The sequence below is a fragment of the Diadema antillarum genome, unplaced genomic scaffold (genome assembly GCF_040938485.1).
Source record: "Diadema antillarum isolate AM-2024a unplaced genomic scaffold, OU_Dant_1.0 seq00000203_RagTag, whole genome shotgun sequence".
Classification (NCBI taxonomy): domain Eukaryota; kingdom Metazoa; phylum Echinodermata; class Echinoidea; order Diadematoida; family Diadematidae; genus Diadema; species Diadema antillarum.
The window spans coordinates 978,059-994,549 of NW_027271262.1; the positions used below are offsets into that span (position 1 = coordinate 978,059).

At 39.6% G+C, this 16,491-nt stretch overlaps 1 protein-coding gene across 2 annotated transcripts in view; it reads right to left on the reverse strand.

Moving 5' to 3' along the window:
- The window catches only part of LOC139728840 (USP6 N-terminal-like protein), a 121,310-nt gene that overhangs the window by 12,971 nt on the left and 91,848 nt on the right, over window positions 1–16,491 (reverse strand). For both annotated transcript variants that reach the window (XM_071639777.1, XM_071639776.1), the window contains exons 8-13: window positions 11,283–11,441; window positions 8,958–9,078; window positions 7,274–7,368; window positions 5,569–5,734; window positions 4,040–4,156; window positions 1,660–1,808 (exon numbers count right to left, since the gene is read on the reverse strand). In XM_071639777.1, coding sequence (XP_071495878.1) covers window positions 1,660–1,808; window positions 4,040–4,156; window positions 5,569–5,734; window positions 7,274–7,368; window positions 8,958–9,078; window positions 11,283–11,441 — 807 coding nt within the window. The remainder of the gene's footprint in view (window positions 1–1,659; window positions 1,809–4,039; window positions 4,157–5,568; window positions 5,735–7,273; window positions 7,369–8,957; window positions 9,079–11,282; window positions 11,442–16,491) is intronic.

Here is a 16,491-nt window from a genome sequence, read left to right on the forward strand (position 1 = left end):
TCTCTCCTTTTTTTTTTTTTTTTACATTTTTGCCAACAGCATACCTTCACACCAAGTTTATACACCAGAACAGTATAATTTTATGGATTGGCTTCTGTTACCATGGTTACATATTTTTCACCTTCTAGCTTTAATTTGAGCTGTTGTGAAATCTACTTTTGTTTTTGGTTTTGTTGTGTGACTTTTTTCACTCATGACAAATTAATTGGGAAGTATTTTGCTCTCGATTTTTGATTCAAGACATACTAAAAGACAATTCTGACACACACACTCATACACACTTACAAAGATGATACATTTTCCTTGATGAAACTGTAAACATACATACACAAAAAGTATGGGTGACCGATGTATAAACATATGATTACTAAAAATAAAAAGGATATCCCAAAGTGGTGCAGAATTCTCCGAACTAAAATGGACATAGGACTACTGTTAATCGCCATGATGTCACATTCAATGTTATGGTTCTCAAGGTATATGCGTTGTCTATCCCACCACACCTAAATGAAAATAACATAATTCTAATTTCACATTGTCAAAAAACAAAAACAAAAACAAAAACCTGAGAAGCTCGCAAACTTGATTCCAGCATCATGTGTGTGCCACTGTTGTACAAGTAAAACAGTTTGAAGAATTCTTCTCTGTTTCAATAAAGAGACTCTTTGTGTCTTTCAGCCCTGCGGCAAAACTGAAAATATTCAATGTTGATGTCATGTTTGAGTCTGCAAATCAGCAGGTCTCAGAGGTACCTAGAACTTTTTACTTCAACACACACAACAAATAAAAGTGCATTAAGTCAAAAAAAAAAAAAAAAAACCCACAAAAACACTAAGAATAAAATTTCCAGAGAGGTCGGCCATTCAATTTAATATTTACATAACAGGATACAGCACCACTTAAAAAGCATATGGGAACAAAGATGCTCCTTTCACATAAAAAAAAAGAAAATATCTGAAATTAAGTACCAGGTCACGTTCTCATCACAAAAATTCACCCAATTTAATAATATGGTATACACTAAGGCATGTCTAGTAATCTCTTATTCAATATGTTATGTCTATACACACATATAAAACGAAAGGCAAATTAGCAATGCCAACGAAATATCAAAACGTCGCGTTCCCAAAAGTGAGAGTCTGTGCAGGAGCTGGAGAGTTTCTGTCACCGATGTCAAAGACGTTGTTGCATGCAGCTTGTCAATTTTTTTTTTATTTTTAAAAGTTGCCCATCATGGCTGTCATTCGCTGTCCACCATGCAAGCACACACTGACATGACATCACACAAGTCTTCCTTGACCCAAGTCATCGCAATACGCAAAAGTCGAGGCTGGCCGCGAATCCAATCTTACGGCGCCCGAAAAATGACGACGCAGAGGAGCTCCCTAAACCTACCTCATCTTGGGAGGGAAGGAAAGAGTGGTTAGTCAACCCCTAAAGCTTCAGTCCAACTAGCACTAACCACACAGACGTTGGACAGTTGGCATGCAGAGGGGTGGGACAGGACAATACGGCGAAACGTATGACTGGGACTACAATCAACCGTCTACACATCTCCACAAAATGTATTTGTTTTGTTTGGGGGGTGGTCTGGTTTGTTTGGTTTCTTTTCTTTCTTTCTTTTTTTGTCTACACCCAAACCGACTTCCCCGCTGTTACCTGTCTGCTGGTGCCGTTTCCGACGGGCATGACCGAGCGCAGCCCCGTGGCCTGGTTGAAGGAAGGCTGGCGGAGGAGCCCAAACGGTAAGATGGGCAACTCGTTGGCCTTGGGTGGGGGCGGTGTTATCAGCTTGGTCCTCTTTAGTTCTGCAGAACAAGTAATAAAACAAGAATGCTTAGTCAAAGTGGTAGTGGTAATGGTAGTGTGGTGGTGGTAGTAGTAGTAGTAGTAGTAGTGGTAATAGTAGTAGTAGTAGTAGTAGTAGTAGTAGTAGTAGTAGTAGTAGTAGTAGTAGTAGTAGTAGAAATGTGTAGAAGTAGTAGTAGTAGTAGTGGTAGTAGTAGTAGTCGTGGTAGTAGTAGTAGTAGAAGTAGTAGTAGTAGTAGTAGTAGTAGTAGCAGTAGAAATGTGTAGTAGTAGTAGTAGTAGTAGTAGCAGCAGCAATAGTAGTAGTAGAAGTAGTAGTAGTAGTAGTAGTAGTAGTAGTAGAAATGTGTAGTAGTAGTAGTAGTAGTTTAGTAGTAGCAGTAGCAATAGTAGTCGGACTATGATGTCCAATAACATTTGTAAAGAGTGCAAGACCCACAATAAAAAAGAGACAAATCTGCAGCTACAATTGTTACACTCAGCAAAAAAAGAAAGTAAACACTTTTTCCAGCACATATTTTTATTTTTCATAGAAGATTTTGATCAAAATCATTGTGTCATATACCAAATTAAAGATTATTTTATTGGCTATCAACCTGGTAGGTTAATTAAAAGGGAAATTTCATGCATGAGTAAACACATTGATTTTTGTCTTTCAAGACACAAAAGTAAAAATAGCAAAAATTGACATTTTGTCATCTATTTGTAAACGCCCTTCAAGATAGTAATGATAACAAAAGACAATTTTAACATATTGAGAGACATGAATGAAATAGCAAAAATAAGCTTTCGTCCCCTTGCATCTCTTTATGTCCTCAAACATAAACAAAGTGGGAAACCAAATGGGAAAAATAAGAGTTTTCTGTCGAATCTAACTGGAAAAAAAAAACACAGGGAGTAAGCCGCAAAGGTGACAAAATGGACAGACTTCCTTTATTTCATTCTTTCGATTTAGGAATTTAAGGATTCATGAGACAAATTCAAGAACCAAATATCATTTTCAAATTTCTTAATTTGAAATTACGTTTGAAATTTCTACCATTTTTCTTAATATTGCCACTTTCATGCTATTTGCATTTGGATTTGACAGAAGATTCTTAATTTTTTCTATTATTCTTTTTGGCCTTTCTTTATCTTTGAGGGCTACAAAGTCATTATAGAGATTATAGAGATCATAGGATTTTTTTTTAAAACTTGATTTATATTTGTTGTTGTTGTGGATTGTCTGTTGTTGTCATTGTTACATGGAAGAGCACATATGCATGAATGACAACTTGTGCATTTTTGCAATTTTTACTTTTGTGCTTTGGAAGAGAAAAATGAATGTGTTCACTCATGCGTACAGTTTGCCTTTTTATTGCCCTACCATGTTGATAGCCAATTAAATTACCTTTAACATGGTATATGAAACATTCATATTTAGCCAAATATTCTGTGTGTAATATGAACTCGAAAAAGTGTTTACTTTCTTTTTTTGCTGAGTGTAAATATACTTGTAAAATCTTTTTTCTTTGGAGGGGGGGAGGGGGTAAAACAATGTGATAGATAGTTTTAATTTATGCATTTCTACATGAACTAGCTCCTCTTTCCTTTTCTTTCCTCTCCCTCTCTTGGACAAGACAAGTTAAAGACAGCCAATCCCTTTTACATGCAAATTTTTGAAAAATTGGTGAGAACACTTCGGTATTGAAGAAAACATTATTTGGTAACCTCCTGTAAATTTTGAACTCAAGAGGGTCTTTATTTGTTTAGTAAATTGACCGTTAAGATATGAATATTTTTTTTGTACTACGAAAAAATTACAAATCTAAACTACTAGACTAGTTTTACAGACCTGTGTGATGCACTTAGTTGCACGTGTAGTTCATGTAAGTGGTGTGTTGTTATTTGCTATCGACAAGAAAGTAAGAGAAGCTAGTGAATTCTTCATTTCTAGCTGACAGCTTTAATATGCATATCTTTTGTTCGAAGCATAAGTATAATTATTACAACCACAGGAGGATTAATGTATGCAGCTGTGCCTAGTACACAGAATATGTTACGGTGAGCGTTTGGTGCATTATTTGAATTTTAATGGCTAACAACCTTCTAATATCACATAAATGTTATAGATTTACAATACTTGTCATTCTGGTAGAATATATCATGTTCTGTGCTATTTGGGAAGGGATGCAAAAGGGAAGGGCTATCTTTAAAGGTTTTTGACGCCCATCAAAGAGTGGCAGCGTACCTGATATTCCTTCCTGCAGGGAATCGATCACCTCATCGTCCTTGTAGCCGAAGTCGATGACCAGCTGCTCCTGCAGGTACCTGACCACCAACTCCATGTCCTTCTTGATCAGCACTCCTGGGAGGGGGGAATCCACGGGGAGAGGTAGGCAGGGAGGGGACAAGGAGGGAGGCAGGGAGGGAGGAAAGGGGATGAGAGGTAGGCAGGAGGGGGAGAAAGGAGCACCAGTAATATCTTTTGACTTCTTTGTTTGAAGGTGGTTGCACTTTCCTGGCAAGCTCACCAGATCTCACAAAATATCCTCCTGGATGTTTTCAGAATGACTACAAGTCCATTCTGGGACTACTGTCAAAGTGGAAATTTTCACGCATTTCGTGCGACCAGAAGCTAGCGTGAAAATAAAAGCATGAGAATATTTTTGCATGTCATATGTTTCAGTAGTTAGTGTCCTGATTCCACGGAATTAAAAACATGCGAAATTTATCTTACACGGCTGAGCGTGAAAAAATTACTCGCACAAAAAAATCCACTTTTACAGTACCTCTGTCTCCCGCTGAGCGTGAAAAAATTACTCGCACAAAAATATCCACTTTTACAGTACCTCTGTCTCCCGCTTCACATTATTCTGGACACCATACTTGCCGCAGCATGTCTACGAGCTGATAATTAATCTCCAGTGGAACAGCTATAGCGTGATCTGTACTTAATGAAGGGGGGGCATTTCACGCCCCTACCCTCTCTAACCCTGCCATTACTATCGACAACCTGCCTGCACTCAATGTCAGCAGCATTCTGTGGTGCCGGTGCTGTGAGGGTTGACTCGGTCCTCTAAAGACGAGTACACCTCAAGCAAGAGGGCCCAGCAAGGCTCAAGATTTCCACTGATGTCAGTTTCGAATATTTGAGACAAACTTCCTTGACTTGCTGGAAGGGTAATCTGCTTGAGAACATATACTTCAAGTCTCTTTATCCACAAGAATTGCATTACAACTACTTACACAAGTAATTGGCAAATCTTGTCACCTCTAACTTGTATCGAACATTAAAGAGAGGTTTGTAAACTGGTTGACTCATGGCCATCACCTTTCTGAAAGCGAAACAAGTGCATTAAAGGCCCATCCTTTTTCATGTACAGTTTTCAGTCATCATAATGTGAAACATCTGTCAGCTCTTCCATACATGAGAAAGTGTCCTTATTTGAGGGTTTTAGTAACAAAAGGTGTAGACACATTTAAACAATGCACATTGGTCAAAACCCTGTGCTTTTGGTTGTTGTTGGTTTTTTGCTGCATTTTTCCTCTGTAAACACACAAATACACACACCCTTTCTCTCTCTCTCTCTCTCTCTCTAGTAACATTCATTCTCTTCTCTTTCTTCTTCCTCCTCCTCCTCCTCTTCCACCTCTTAACCCGTTGAGGATGGACTGATTTTTCTGCAACACGCATTTCCCACAGACACCTGCCCGAGTATTCTCGGGACTCATCTTCAACGGGTTAAAACACACACTCCAGCACACACACAGTCTTACTTCTGTGCAGCTTCATGAGCGTGTAGGCCATGGAGATGAGAATCTTGTCCCCCTCCAGCATGAAGATGTCCCACAGCCGCAGGGTGAGGGGGAAGGGCACGCGGTCCAGGAAGCACTGGAAGAACCACTTCATGGAGTAGAGACTGGTGTGGATCTCTAACCGGTCCTACAAGGTCGCCATGACAACAGGATGAGGGATTGGGGGGGGGGGAGAGAAATGATATTATGTCAGTGAAGAATGATGAAAATAAGGCAGCTACAATAATACTTCACAATAAAATGTTGCTTTTATGAATGAAATACTGTACATGCTGATATTTTCGTGTGACATTTTGGCAGGTTTTGCTCTGTGCTTGTCATGAAAGATGATAAAACATCCCCCTCATCTGGCAACAATCTTCTTTCCCCCATTATGTCAACTAAAGATAGACTTCAGTACCACAACGACAGAAGCAAGATCCTAAAGTACCGTCTGCAAATGAGGAATTACCAGCAACTACAATCTCATTTTCTTTCCCTCTCACGTTCTGGGCATTGCAGAGTAGGCTTACTGCATTTACCATCTGCTTCCAGCTTCAAAATTGCTTTTGAGTAAAATGTGCTGCCATGGCAAAACTTGTGAAATCACTCCCAAGGCCTTGTTTCGGTTTAAAAAGAGAAGACCCTTAGCATTCTCTTTACAGCATGCTGGCATTCCTTGAGGGAGATATGATACAATATATGAAATCTTGCGCAGATGTGCTAACACAGCTGCAAAGAGCATTATCCTATAGATGGATAAATCTGGTCAGGGACGTCTGTAACAAAATCGCCTATCTCCTCCAATGAACCCGATTTCCAACGATGGAAAGACGATCGTGTCAAATCAACATTACACCAGTCGAGCGAAAATTAATTACACAAGAAGTGTACCCTTTCATGCCTAAATGCTGCTCAGTTACGAAAACAGTGTTCTGCGGTTTTTTGAAGATTTAGCAAATGTATCACGTTTTCTTCAAATTAGACGACACAAATCGACCAAGTGGGGTCAAGATCAGGTTGCCTCTTCCCCTTCTGACTTCAACATTTCTACGAAAGGAGCATCCTTGAGAGACGACGGGAATCGTCTTTCTCCAATGACACCCACAAACATCTCTGCCCTCAGAGTTGCACACTTTTCTCATTAGGTGGTTATCTTTAGGGATTTATAATGTAGGTATGAGTTACACCTGCCAATGACTGTGTGCCAAGAATGAACACGTTGAAGTAGACGAGGCTGAAGTTGATCTAAACAGAACAGAAATATCACTGATGATCATGGCTGATCTCAGTAATGCTGACTGTAGGTATAGCATCAGAGATGATGATGATAATGATAATGATGATGATAATGATAATGACTGTGATGATGATATTGATGATGATGGCAATGATATTCATAGATACAGTGTTACGGCTATGAAATGTGAAAGTTCTTGCCTACGCTATATGCACTAAATGCTACTGGTAATTTGCGAAAATTTCAAGCTGTGAAAAAGGCCTTCAGCTCCAATTCGCAAAAAGTTCACGCTGCAAAAATATTATGCTTTACAGTATTGGTAAACCTGGAAACTTCAAAAGATTAAAACAATGCAAAATATTTTACGCATATGGGTATACAGAACTCGCTGACTAGAGACAGCAGCTGCTATGGCAACACTGTTAATGACAGCCACAAATACGTTACCAGGTTCTTCCTGACTTTGGGGAGGAGCTTCTTGAGAATGTTTTCGTGGTGGTCCTGGTACCTGATGAGTTTGGGGAATCCTGGGATGAAGAATCCTGATGAAAATACAAGTTGACACACAATAATGCTCAGTTTAATGTATACATGCACAATTTTATTACACTACATTTTGTTTTATACACATAATTTTTATTCCTCATTTTCAATGTGCAATAAGCTTTTAGTTCAGAATTTCATTTTAAAACAGAACTTAGGCCTGTATGTGTTCTCTTTATGTTAAATGTGCAGAATTGTAGTATTATTTTGTATCTACATCTACATGTATAGTATGGCACACAATTCAGCCTCTGGGCTGCTACATATTGTATGTACCATTCTTGTTTGACCAGAACAAACCAATACCTATCTATTTATCTATCTACCTATCTATCTATCTCTCTATCTATCTATCTATCCATCTATCTATCTTTCTTTCTGTCTATCTATATAGTTTAACTGAGGTTTGGATTTACTTTATGTGGCCACACAAAGGAAGTATATCAATGCTTAGATAGGAGCAAAGCTACCAATGGACCAACGGCTCTAAGTCCCCTCCAGAGAATGATGCTATGAGGCTAAAGTGCCTTGCTTAAAGGACAAGTCCACCTTCATATACATAAGGATTGAGAGAATGCAGCAATATTAGTAGAACACATCAGTGAAAGTTTGAGGAAAATCGGACAATCCGTTCAAAAGTTACGAATATTTTAAGCATCTGCGCAGTCACTGCTGGAAGAGAAGACTACTACAGTGTATGTTGTCACATGCGTACAACTATATAAGGAAAATAAAAAGAGAATTTTCACAAAACTTTACGTTTTGAATAAAGTGCACATTTCTTCGACTTGCTACTGATGTGCATGTTAAGGGTAATATTATTCCCCCTGCCTTCTAAAAGAGAGAAGTCGAGTGTTCTTTTGTTATGCGAGAAAAATGGAAATATGTTGAATTTTCTTTATTCTTTCTTTATATCGTTGTACTCATGTGACATCACAAGCTATAGTAGTCTTTTCATCCAGCCATGACTAAGCAGAAACTTCAAAAATTCATAACTTTTTAACGGATTGTCTGATTTTGCTCAAACTCTCACTGATCTGTTCTACTAATATTGCTGCATTCACTCAACCCACATGTCTATGAAAGGTGAACTTGTCCTTTAACCCGTTGAGGACGGTTTGATTTTGCTACAACACGCATTTCCCATAGACACTTGCCCGAGTATACTCGGGACTCGTCCTCAACGGGTTAAAGGGAACAAATGCTGCTTCCAGGAGACTTGAACCAGGGATGTCAATACAGAGAGCCCACATGTTTATCCACTGAGCAACAATGGCTCCTAGTTGGGGAGTCCTTCAAATTTCTAGCAAGTTCTTTTTGAAAGACTGCACTGGGTATCAATTTCACTGCAATTTTGATCAGTTTACCCAAGCTAAATATAGACATATTCAACTTCCAAATTCATTTAGTTGACTGATTAAGGCATCTAAGATAGCTTTCCAAACCAAAAGCAGCTATAGGATAGTAATGCTGTCGATACACTGAACACAGAGCAAATAATATTGTGTTACCAACAGGATCGGTGGAGGGGTACAGGAGGTTCGGGCAACGGGAGGCCCTGGGAGGGAAGGCCAATATGGGGGCTTACCGTGCATAGCGTGTTTTGTGTCCGTCAGAAGTATGTGCAGCGCCCAGAAGGCCTCCTCTTCATTGAGGTACATGAGCAGCAAGGCAGCGATCTGGCTCATGCCCTGACAGTAGCCCACCTCCTGGAAGACAGACAAACACATACAAACATACACAAACAGACATGAAAACAGCAAAATAAATATGCCTGAACAGCACATGACATGGCTCTTGATCTCATCATGTGAGCAAATTTCAGCTGTCACAATTTCACTCCGCATTCACATTTTTATTTATTTTGTAACAGTTATGCAATTCTTTAAATGAAGTTGACTCCTTATTAACTGGTGACGACTGCACAGAGTATATCATACTGGCCGGAGGGTGCAATATAAATGGCTGCCACCCATCAACAAGTGACTACTATTCCCAGGAAAAACACAGGATCACATGGTGAAGGAATTATCTTGATGGCCACTTTTAGCAGGTGGTTGCTATGGACAGATAGTGATACACACACGTAGGAGTGTGTGAACACGCCCTGTTGATTTAAATAGCATGGAAGAACTTCCGGAGCAAAAGAGCTCAAAAATCTGACCATAACTCATTTTTCTCAGACTTCTGTGATTTTGTGATATGATATGTCATACATGTAAGTATCAAGTAAATCTATATCTCTTAAAATCTATCCCTGCATGCATCTTTCATGCAATTGGATTGCCCATACACAGGGTGCTGTTTGATTACGGGGAAAGTACGCAGGAAATGAGCCCAAATTAATGCAGCTTCTGTTGAATTCATCGCAAAAGCCCTACATTAGATGAAAACAGCCAGATTACCATCAAAAACATGCTCATGGATTTCCAACAGTTGCAGATTTCAGCACAAAGCACTCATAATCACAGAGATGTGTGTTATCAGTTCTTCCACTCCCCACCCCCCCCCCCCCTTACCCATCACAAATTTTGTACTCCCATCATTTCTAACGAAATGGAAAAACAATAAGAAGTGACCAAGTTGTCAGTGTCTCACTCATCAAGAGCAATGCATCCATCAAAATGGACAGAGAAGATTCCATTTGTTACGTGAGAACAAGAAGCATATCCAGTTTAATCCTTTTCAGTGATTGCTATCAACATCAACCTCAGGATTTCCTAACTTTCTCTCACTTCACTTTTTTATTTTCACAACTCACAAAAAAAAAAAACCCAAAAATTACAAATACAATCTCAAAACCACTAACTCTGACAATGCATTGTATTTGGGGGTCCTACTTCAATTTTCTGTTTGATCGCTTGGCATTTCTTTCTGAGAATATCAACAGCTGGCACGAACGTTTGCACTTGTAGCATTCATATCTGTCATTAGATAGAAAACAACTTGGATGTTGCTAACAAGAATTCACCAACATCTGTCTTTGACTGTGACATCCAAGATGAATCTTGATAGGTATCACTTCACACAGATTATTAAACACACACGCAACACAAAGGATCTTAGTTTGTTCATTTCATGAGCTAATAATAAATATCAAGATGTGTAGAACTTGACTTCTTTCACTCTCCTAAAGCATCTATATACACTTTACATGACAGGGGAGGGGGAGATAGGTAGGGAATAAGTATCATGATTTGGCACAGTAATTACAGAGCAATTGATTCAAATCACCTAAAGACCTGGATGGCAGTTTGCTCTCTCTCTTCCCCCCCCCCCCCCCCCACCACAATTTATTAACTCCCCATCAAATGCTTGTCTTCAGCTCAAATGACCTATAAGCTGTCAAGACCCCCCCCCCCTTTCTTTCTTTTACTCATGTGAGTAACCAAAGACATTCCATTTTCTCTTTTTTTTTCTTTTTTTTTTTTGGGGGGGGGGGGGGGGGGGGGGGTTAGGAAGAACATTAACTTAGTAGCACTTTCCAGGCTTGTAACATTTAATCAAGTGATCAATTCATATTATGAAACAACCATGATGCCGATTAAATGCACTAGTTTCAAAGCCACACTTGATTACAGTGCCTCAACATAATGTGTGTCCTATCCACACAGCATGGGACCTTCACACTCCTTTTTTTTTTTGGGGGGGGGGGGGGGGGGTGACAAGAACAATAATTAAGCAACACTTGTGGGTTTCTAACAGTTTTTCAAGTGATTAATTTACATTATGAAATAACCAAGAATGTCTGATTCCCCTTTCAAAACAATAACAGATTTCAGTGCCTCAGCATCATGTGTATAACCTATCCACAAATCACATGACCTTTAAACTCTTGCACCCCAGACTGCCCCCCCCCCCCCATCCCAAAATCATTTACTACCACCTCTACCTCCTAAAAGACCACACCCACCGTGTTGTACATGGAGTAGGCGGCGAGTATGTGAAACAGGGCTTGCTGTTTGATGCCGTAGCGGTCCCGGAACATGATGTGGTTCCTGAAGGTCCTGTTCACGTCGAGGTCGATCTGCCGGATGTCGGGGGAGTTGCCCCGCGCCCTCTCTCTCATCCTCTGTTCAAACAATGATTACAGGGGAAAGAAAGATATAAAGAGAGAAACATTAAGAAACAGCCAATGTATACAGGAGTTTCGAGAAATGACAAAGTATTAAATTTCCCTCTGTTTAAATCAATTCAATAAAATAAATGAATGACTAATAAAGCATGTCTTCTTGTTCATTGCAGAAAGAAGCAAGATTAAATGACTACGTTGGTAATTTACCCCCACCTAAAATTGACCGCATGAATTACTCAATTCCTTGTTTTCTTACCATGAGAGGTGCATTGTAAAATGACAGAGATATTACTGTCCTATTTAAAGCAATTCGACACAATAAAGGGATTAGTTGTTACAGGATTTCAATAATCTATGTCTGAATGTTGATGCATAACTGTTGGATATGAGATCATAATTTGTAGCAATACATGTAATACTGATATATTTGGTTTCCTACTGACCCTAATGCTGAATGCAAATCAACCACTTGATCATATACGTATTGCTGAACATCGACGAGTCTTGAATACATTTAGCTAGGAACACTGTCATATATATTAGAAAAAGCAGAATGCCCTATTTAAGAACTACTACCCTGTCGATTCCTACTAATTCTACACCCTAGTCTCTGCGTGTATGTGCATAAAAAATTATTTGGTTTTCACTGCCTTAACACCTCATTCTAACCCCTCGAAGCTCTTGACAAGGAAACGTACATCACGTGGAGGCTTTGATATCCATCAGCACCAGATACCCCTTTACTTCCCCTGGTCTGATTCTCCCAGAAACATAGTCTTTTCCTGCAGACCCTAGCTGCACAAACACAAGACGAAGCAGAGACTCTCTGATTGGATGATGCACATCCACGCATACTGCGCAGCAACAAATGTTTGCAGCATGAAATTCTTAGGAATTTGAGCCAACGGCCTTTTCCGTGACATAAACTTTGTGCGAATTGCCACTGGCATTCAATGCATGTAGTGCAGACGAGAACTTCGGCTTGCATTTTAATTTCGCAAATCTTGGTTCGCACAAAATTCACGAAAATAGAATGCATGTGAACATTTTTGTTTTCAAGTTTATAATCAGCAGGGGCGGATCCAGGAATTCCGTAAAGAGGGGGCGCCTTAACGAAATTAAAGGGGGGTGCACGCACCCCTCCCCCATTTTTTTCTTTTTATTTCTTTTGTTTTAACAAAAAAAATTAAAGGGGGGGCGTGCACCCAGTACGCTCCCCCTGGATTCGCCACTGATCAGTGCTTGTAACATAGTTGCAATTTAGCTCTCCATGAGCTAACATGCTTATCAGAGATATCAATCAAGGTGCTCACTCTCCTTGGGCAGCTAAGACTTGCTGTGGGGCAAGCAGTATACTGCCAAAGAAGTTGCCATAATTGTCACTGAAATGTGTCAATGCTTGCATAGTTGCCCCAATCAAGCTTGATACACAAACAGCAGGCAGCATTCAGCAGCAACCACTACTTACAACACAAGCCAGCATGACATGTTTGCTACCGCATCGAAAGCACTCCCTGGGCAAGTAAGATTCATTACACCCCGTCACACACACACACTAGACTTCTAAACTTTTCACACGTGGGTCTAAGAATGAAAGGCTATGACACAACTTCCAAACTTCAAGAAGAGTTGCAGGGAGATGAGCTTGCCCCCGACAGCTCCCTAAAACCTGTCTTCAGGGAAAACAAAAAACAAAAAAAACAAAAACAAATAAAACAAAACTTTGCATTCCAGCGAGTTTTGCCTTTCTTGAGATCTTCAGGAGGAAATTGATTTAATCCCCCCAAACTAATTGAGTTCTGATGCAGCTGCAAGCTGTGGCAGTGTTAAATAATGGAGAGCACTGTCAACCTATCTTCTTCATGAATTTGATCCTTTTTCAGCATTCCCATTTTGGTTATGTGTAGTTTTGTTTTGTTTTGTCTGATTTTTAAGGATGTGAATGAAAGAACCAAGGCCCTGTTGCATATTTAAAGAATGCAATCAAACATAAGTTTATACTCTAATAGAAAATCAAACATAAGTTTATACTCTAATAGAAAATCAAACAAAAGTCTAGTATCAGCCAATCAGAATCGAGTATTCAGAGACTTAGTTTTGATTTTCTGACTAAAGTTTGATGTCAACTTTTGTACAACAGGGCCCGGATTTCACATCTTGTTACTAGTGGTCTGTCACATCAAACATTGATCAACAAAATAAATACAAGCCCTAAATTTGACAGAATTACTATTTTATAAGACCTTCTGCTTACTACATTTTGTTATGATCGTGAGTTAGATATTCAACATCCTGTATATAACAAGAGGATCATAATTTGTATCCTACAAAAGTCGTAAGCAAGCAGATCCTTTCATAAATGCACTTTTGATGATTCACCTCAGCTGCACAGCATGAGCACACAACCAAATGTGCTGGCCAGACAAACACAAACATGCGTGCACACTCAAGTACGCTGAAGATCACAACCTGTTCCAATGTTTTGAATTCGGTTCTGGAGGGCCTGATGCCGCGGCAGGCAGCACCTTCCAAGTTTCTGCCAATCTGTTCTCGCTGGGATTGCTCCTAAGCCAGCTGTCAATTTCCTCCTCTTTTCCTCTTCCGGCAGTCTCCGCGCCCTACCCCCATCCCCCCCCCACCCCCCACATTCCGCACCCTCCCACCCCCGAGACACACCCAATCCAGTCTTCAAACCATACCTTACCCTTCTCAGCTTTGACGGTGTTTGTAAAGGAACTAACCCAGAATTCAAGACTTCCAAGGATAACAAGTAACTTCCCCAAGCTTCTCTAATACTTCTTCTATTGTTCTATCGTTTGTGCCTCCCCCTCCAGGTAACAAGCCCTCAGAAATCAAAACCCTCAAAACCTGTTTTTGTTTGTTTTTTTACCAAAAAGAAAACCCTCAATAACATTATATTTCGGTTCTTGAAGTTATCACAACTGCAAACTCGGCGTGGACCACGCAGAAATAATCCCAACTTCCTCCTTTCTCTTCAATCACTGCATGCAAACTCAAAGTTTTAGGAGAGAGATTATTCATTGTGCATAAACCGATAATCTTACGGGGTAGATTATAGATGCGACATTTTGTCGTAAACAGACAATGAGGCAAACGATGACCACAAAAGTTGTGATTTGTCGTGGGTTTTGATATAAAGCCTGCTTATTTGTGAGTACAATCCTACAAGACAGCCTACAAAAATATAGACAAGGAAAACTGATGCTTAGTTCATTAAGATTTTCACCACCCTCTATAATTTTGCTGTGTTTCAATTTTCATGAAATTGCATTTTTTATCTCTTGATCGTCCACACACCCTACACCACTTTGAACACAAACACTGCAACATAAGCTGACAGATCCAAAATGCCTAATAAATTGATTAAGCCTGCTTAAATCATCATTTGGCTATCCCTAGATATTGTGCTTCATCTCTCTCTTTCCCTCTTTCTGATCTGCTTCACTTTTCCTTTAATTTTCTTGGAGTTATGCCGCGTTGAATAATTGGCTTAAATTCAACAACGTTCCTTTCAACAATCATGCGCAGGCAAAGTCAGCATCGCTCTCCTATGCCAAGTCAATTAAGTCATCAAGCAAGCCTGCTCAATTCAAACAGAAAAGAATGTGCATGTGGTGGAAAATTTCGTTACCAACTTTGCAGCCACTCGTAATAAGTTCTCGAGTCCCATGCTATCGACGGCAAACTGAAGGAATGCTTGGGTGCGTGCAACAGGCGTAACCTTCTGACCTTCTTCTTGAAATATTGCCCGAATCATTTCTATTGTTTTTTCTTTCCTTTTTTTTTTTTTTACTCTTGAAAGGGAAGAACTGAAAGAGTAGATATTTAGCAATGACTTCAACAAAGAAATGAAATTTTACACTCTTCCAACAGGGAGATGCACTACCCCCTGTTGCATAACAACACTCTCCACCTTCACCCATACTGTACGAAGCGGGTACTATGGATGGAAAGTCTCATTCCATACTCCTGCAGAGTCACGACTAACTCCAGCTTTAAATCCAAAGAGGACTAATAGACTCGACAGTGGAGGCACATAGAATGACTCCTTTCAGCTACTCTGCCAGAAAACTAGCATTCGTACTTGGAGCCAAAAACAGTCGGCTCGTCTGTCTGGACATTAAAGGAAACCAAAGCCACAAAACTAAATACGGATTGAGTGAGCACAGCAATATCAGTAGAACACATCGGTGAAAGTTTGAGGAAAATTGGACAATCTATTCAAATGTTATGAATTTTTACAGTTTCGGTGCCGCTACTGCTGGATAAGAAGACTACTACAGTTCATGACATTGTTTTGAACAATAATACACACAAAAAAAAAAATATATAAGGCCAATCCCACAATATCTCATTTTCCATGAAAAGTACACATACCATCAACTTGTTACTGACATCAAAAGGTTACCCCCCCCCCCTGCTTTTCCATTATGCTATAAAAGTGAAATTGAGTTTTTCTTTTTACCTCTTATACAAAGTTGTCCATAACGACATTGGGTGTAGTAGTCTCCTTATCCAGCGATGACGACACCGAAACTTTAAAAATTTGTAAGTTTTCAATCAATTGCCTGATTTTCTACAAACTTTCACTGATGTGTTCCACTGATACTGCTCTGCTTTTACCCAATCCACATTCATATTTGTGCTTTGGTTTATTTTAAGCCTTTCACGACCACAGGCATCACTGTCACATGATATAGTGGTGGAGATTTTACCTGGTGGTATCAATGGGTTAAGAGATGGCTACAAGTAAGGAGAGAGTCATTTCTACAGTATGACTGTCAGACTTTAACCATGCAGAGAGAAAAGGTCCCACTTTGTGAAGTCCACAAACTTGTCACTTGTGTGTCGAAATTGTGTATAAAGTCATCAGCCCTTCTTGATTCAGCCCTAATGAAAGAACCTGACCGCTTGCCAGACGAATTAACCACGCAGCATTTCATACAAATCAGTAAAATAATGAATTACTGAATGAACCTTAATTTGCGGTGTAAACCGCACGGGGAGAATATTCCCGTATCTATTT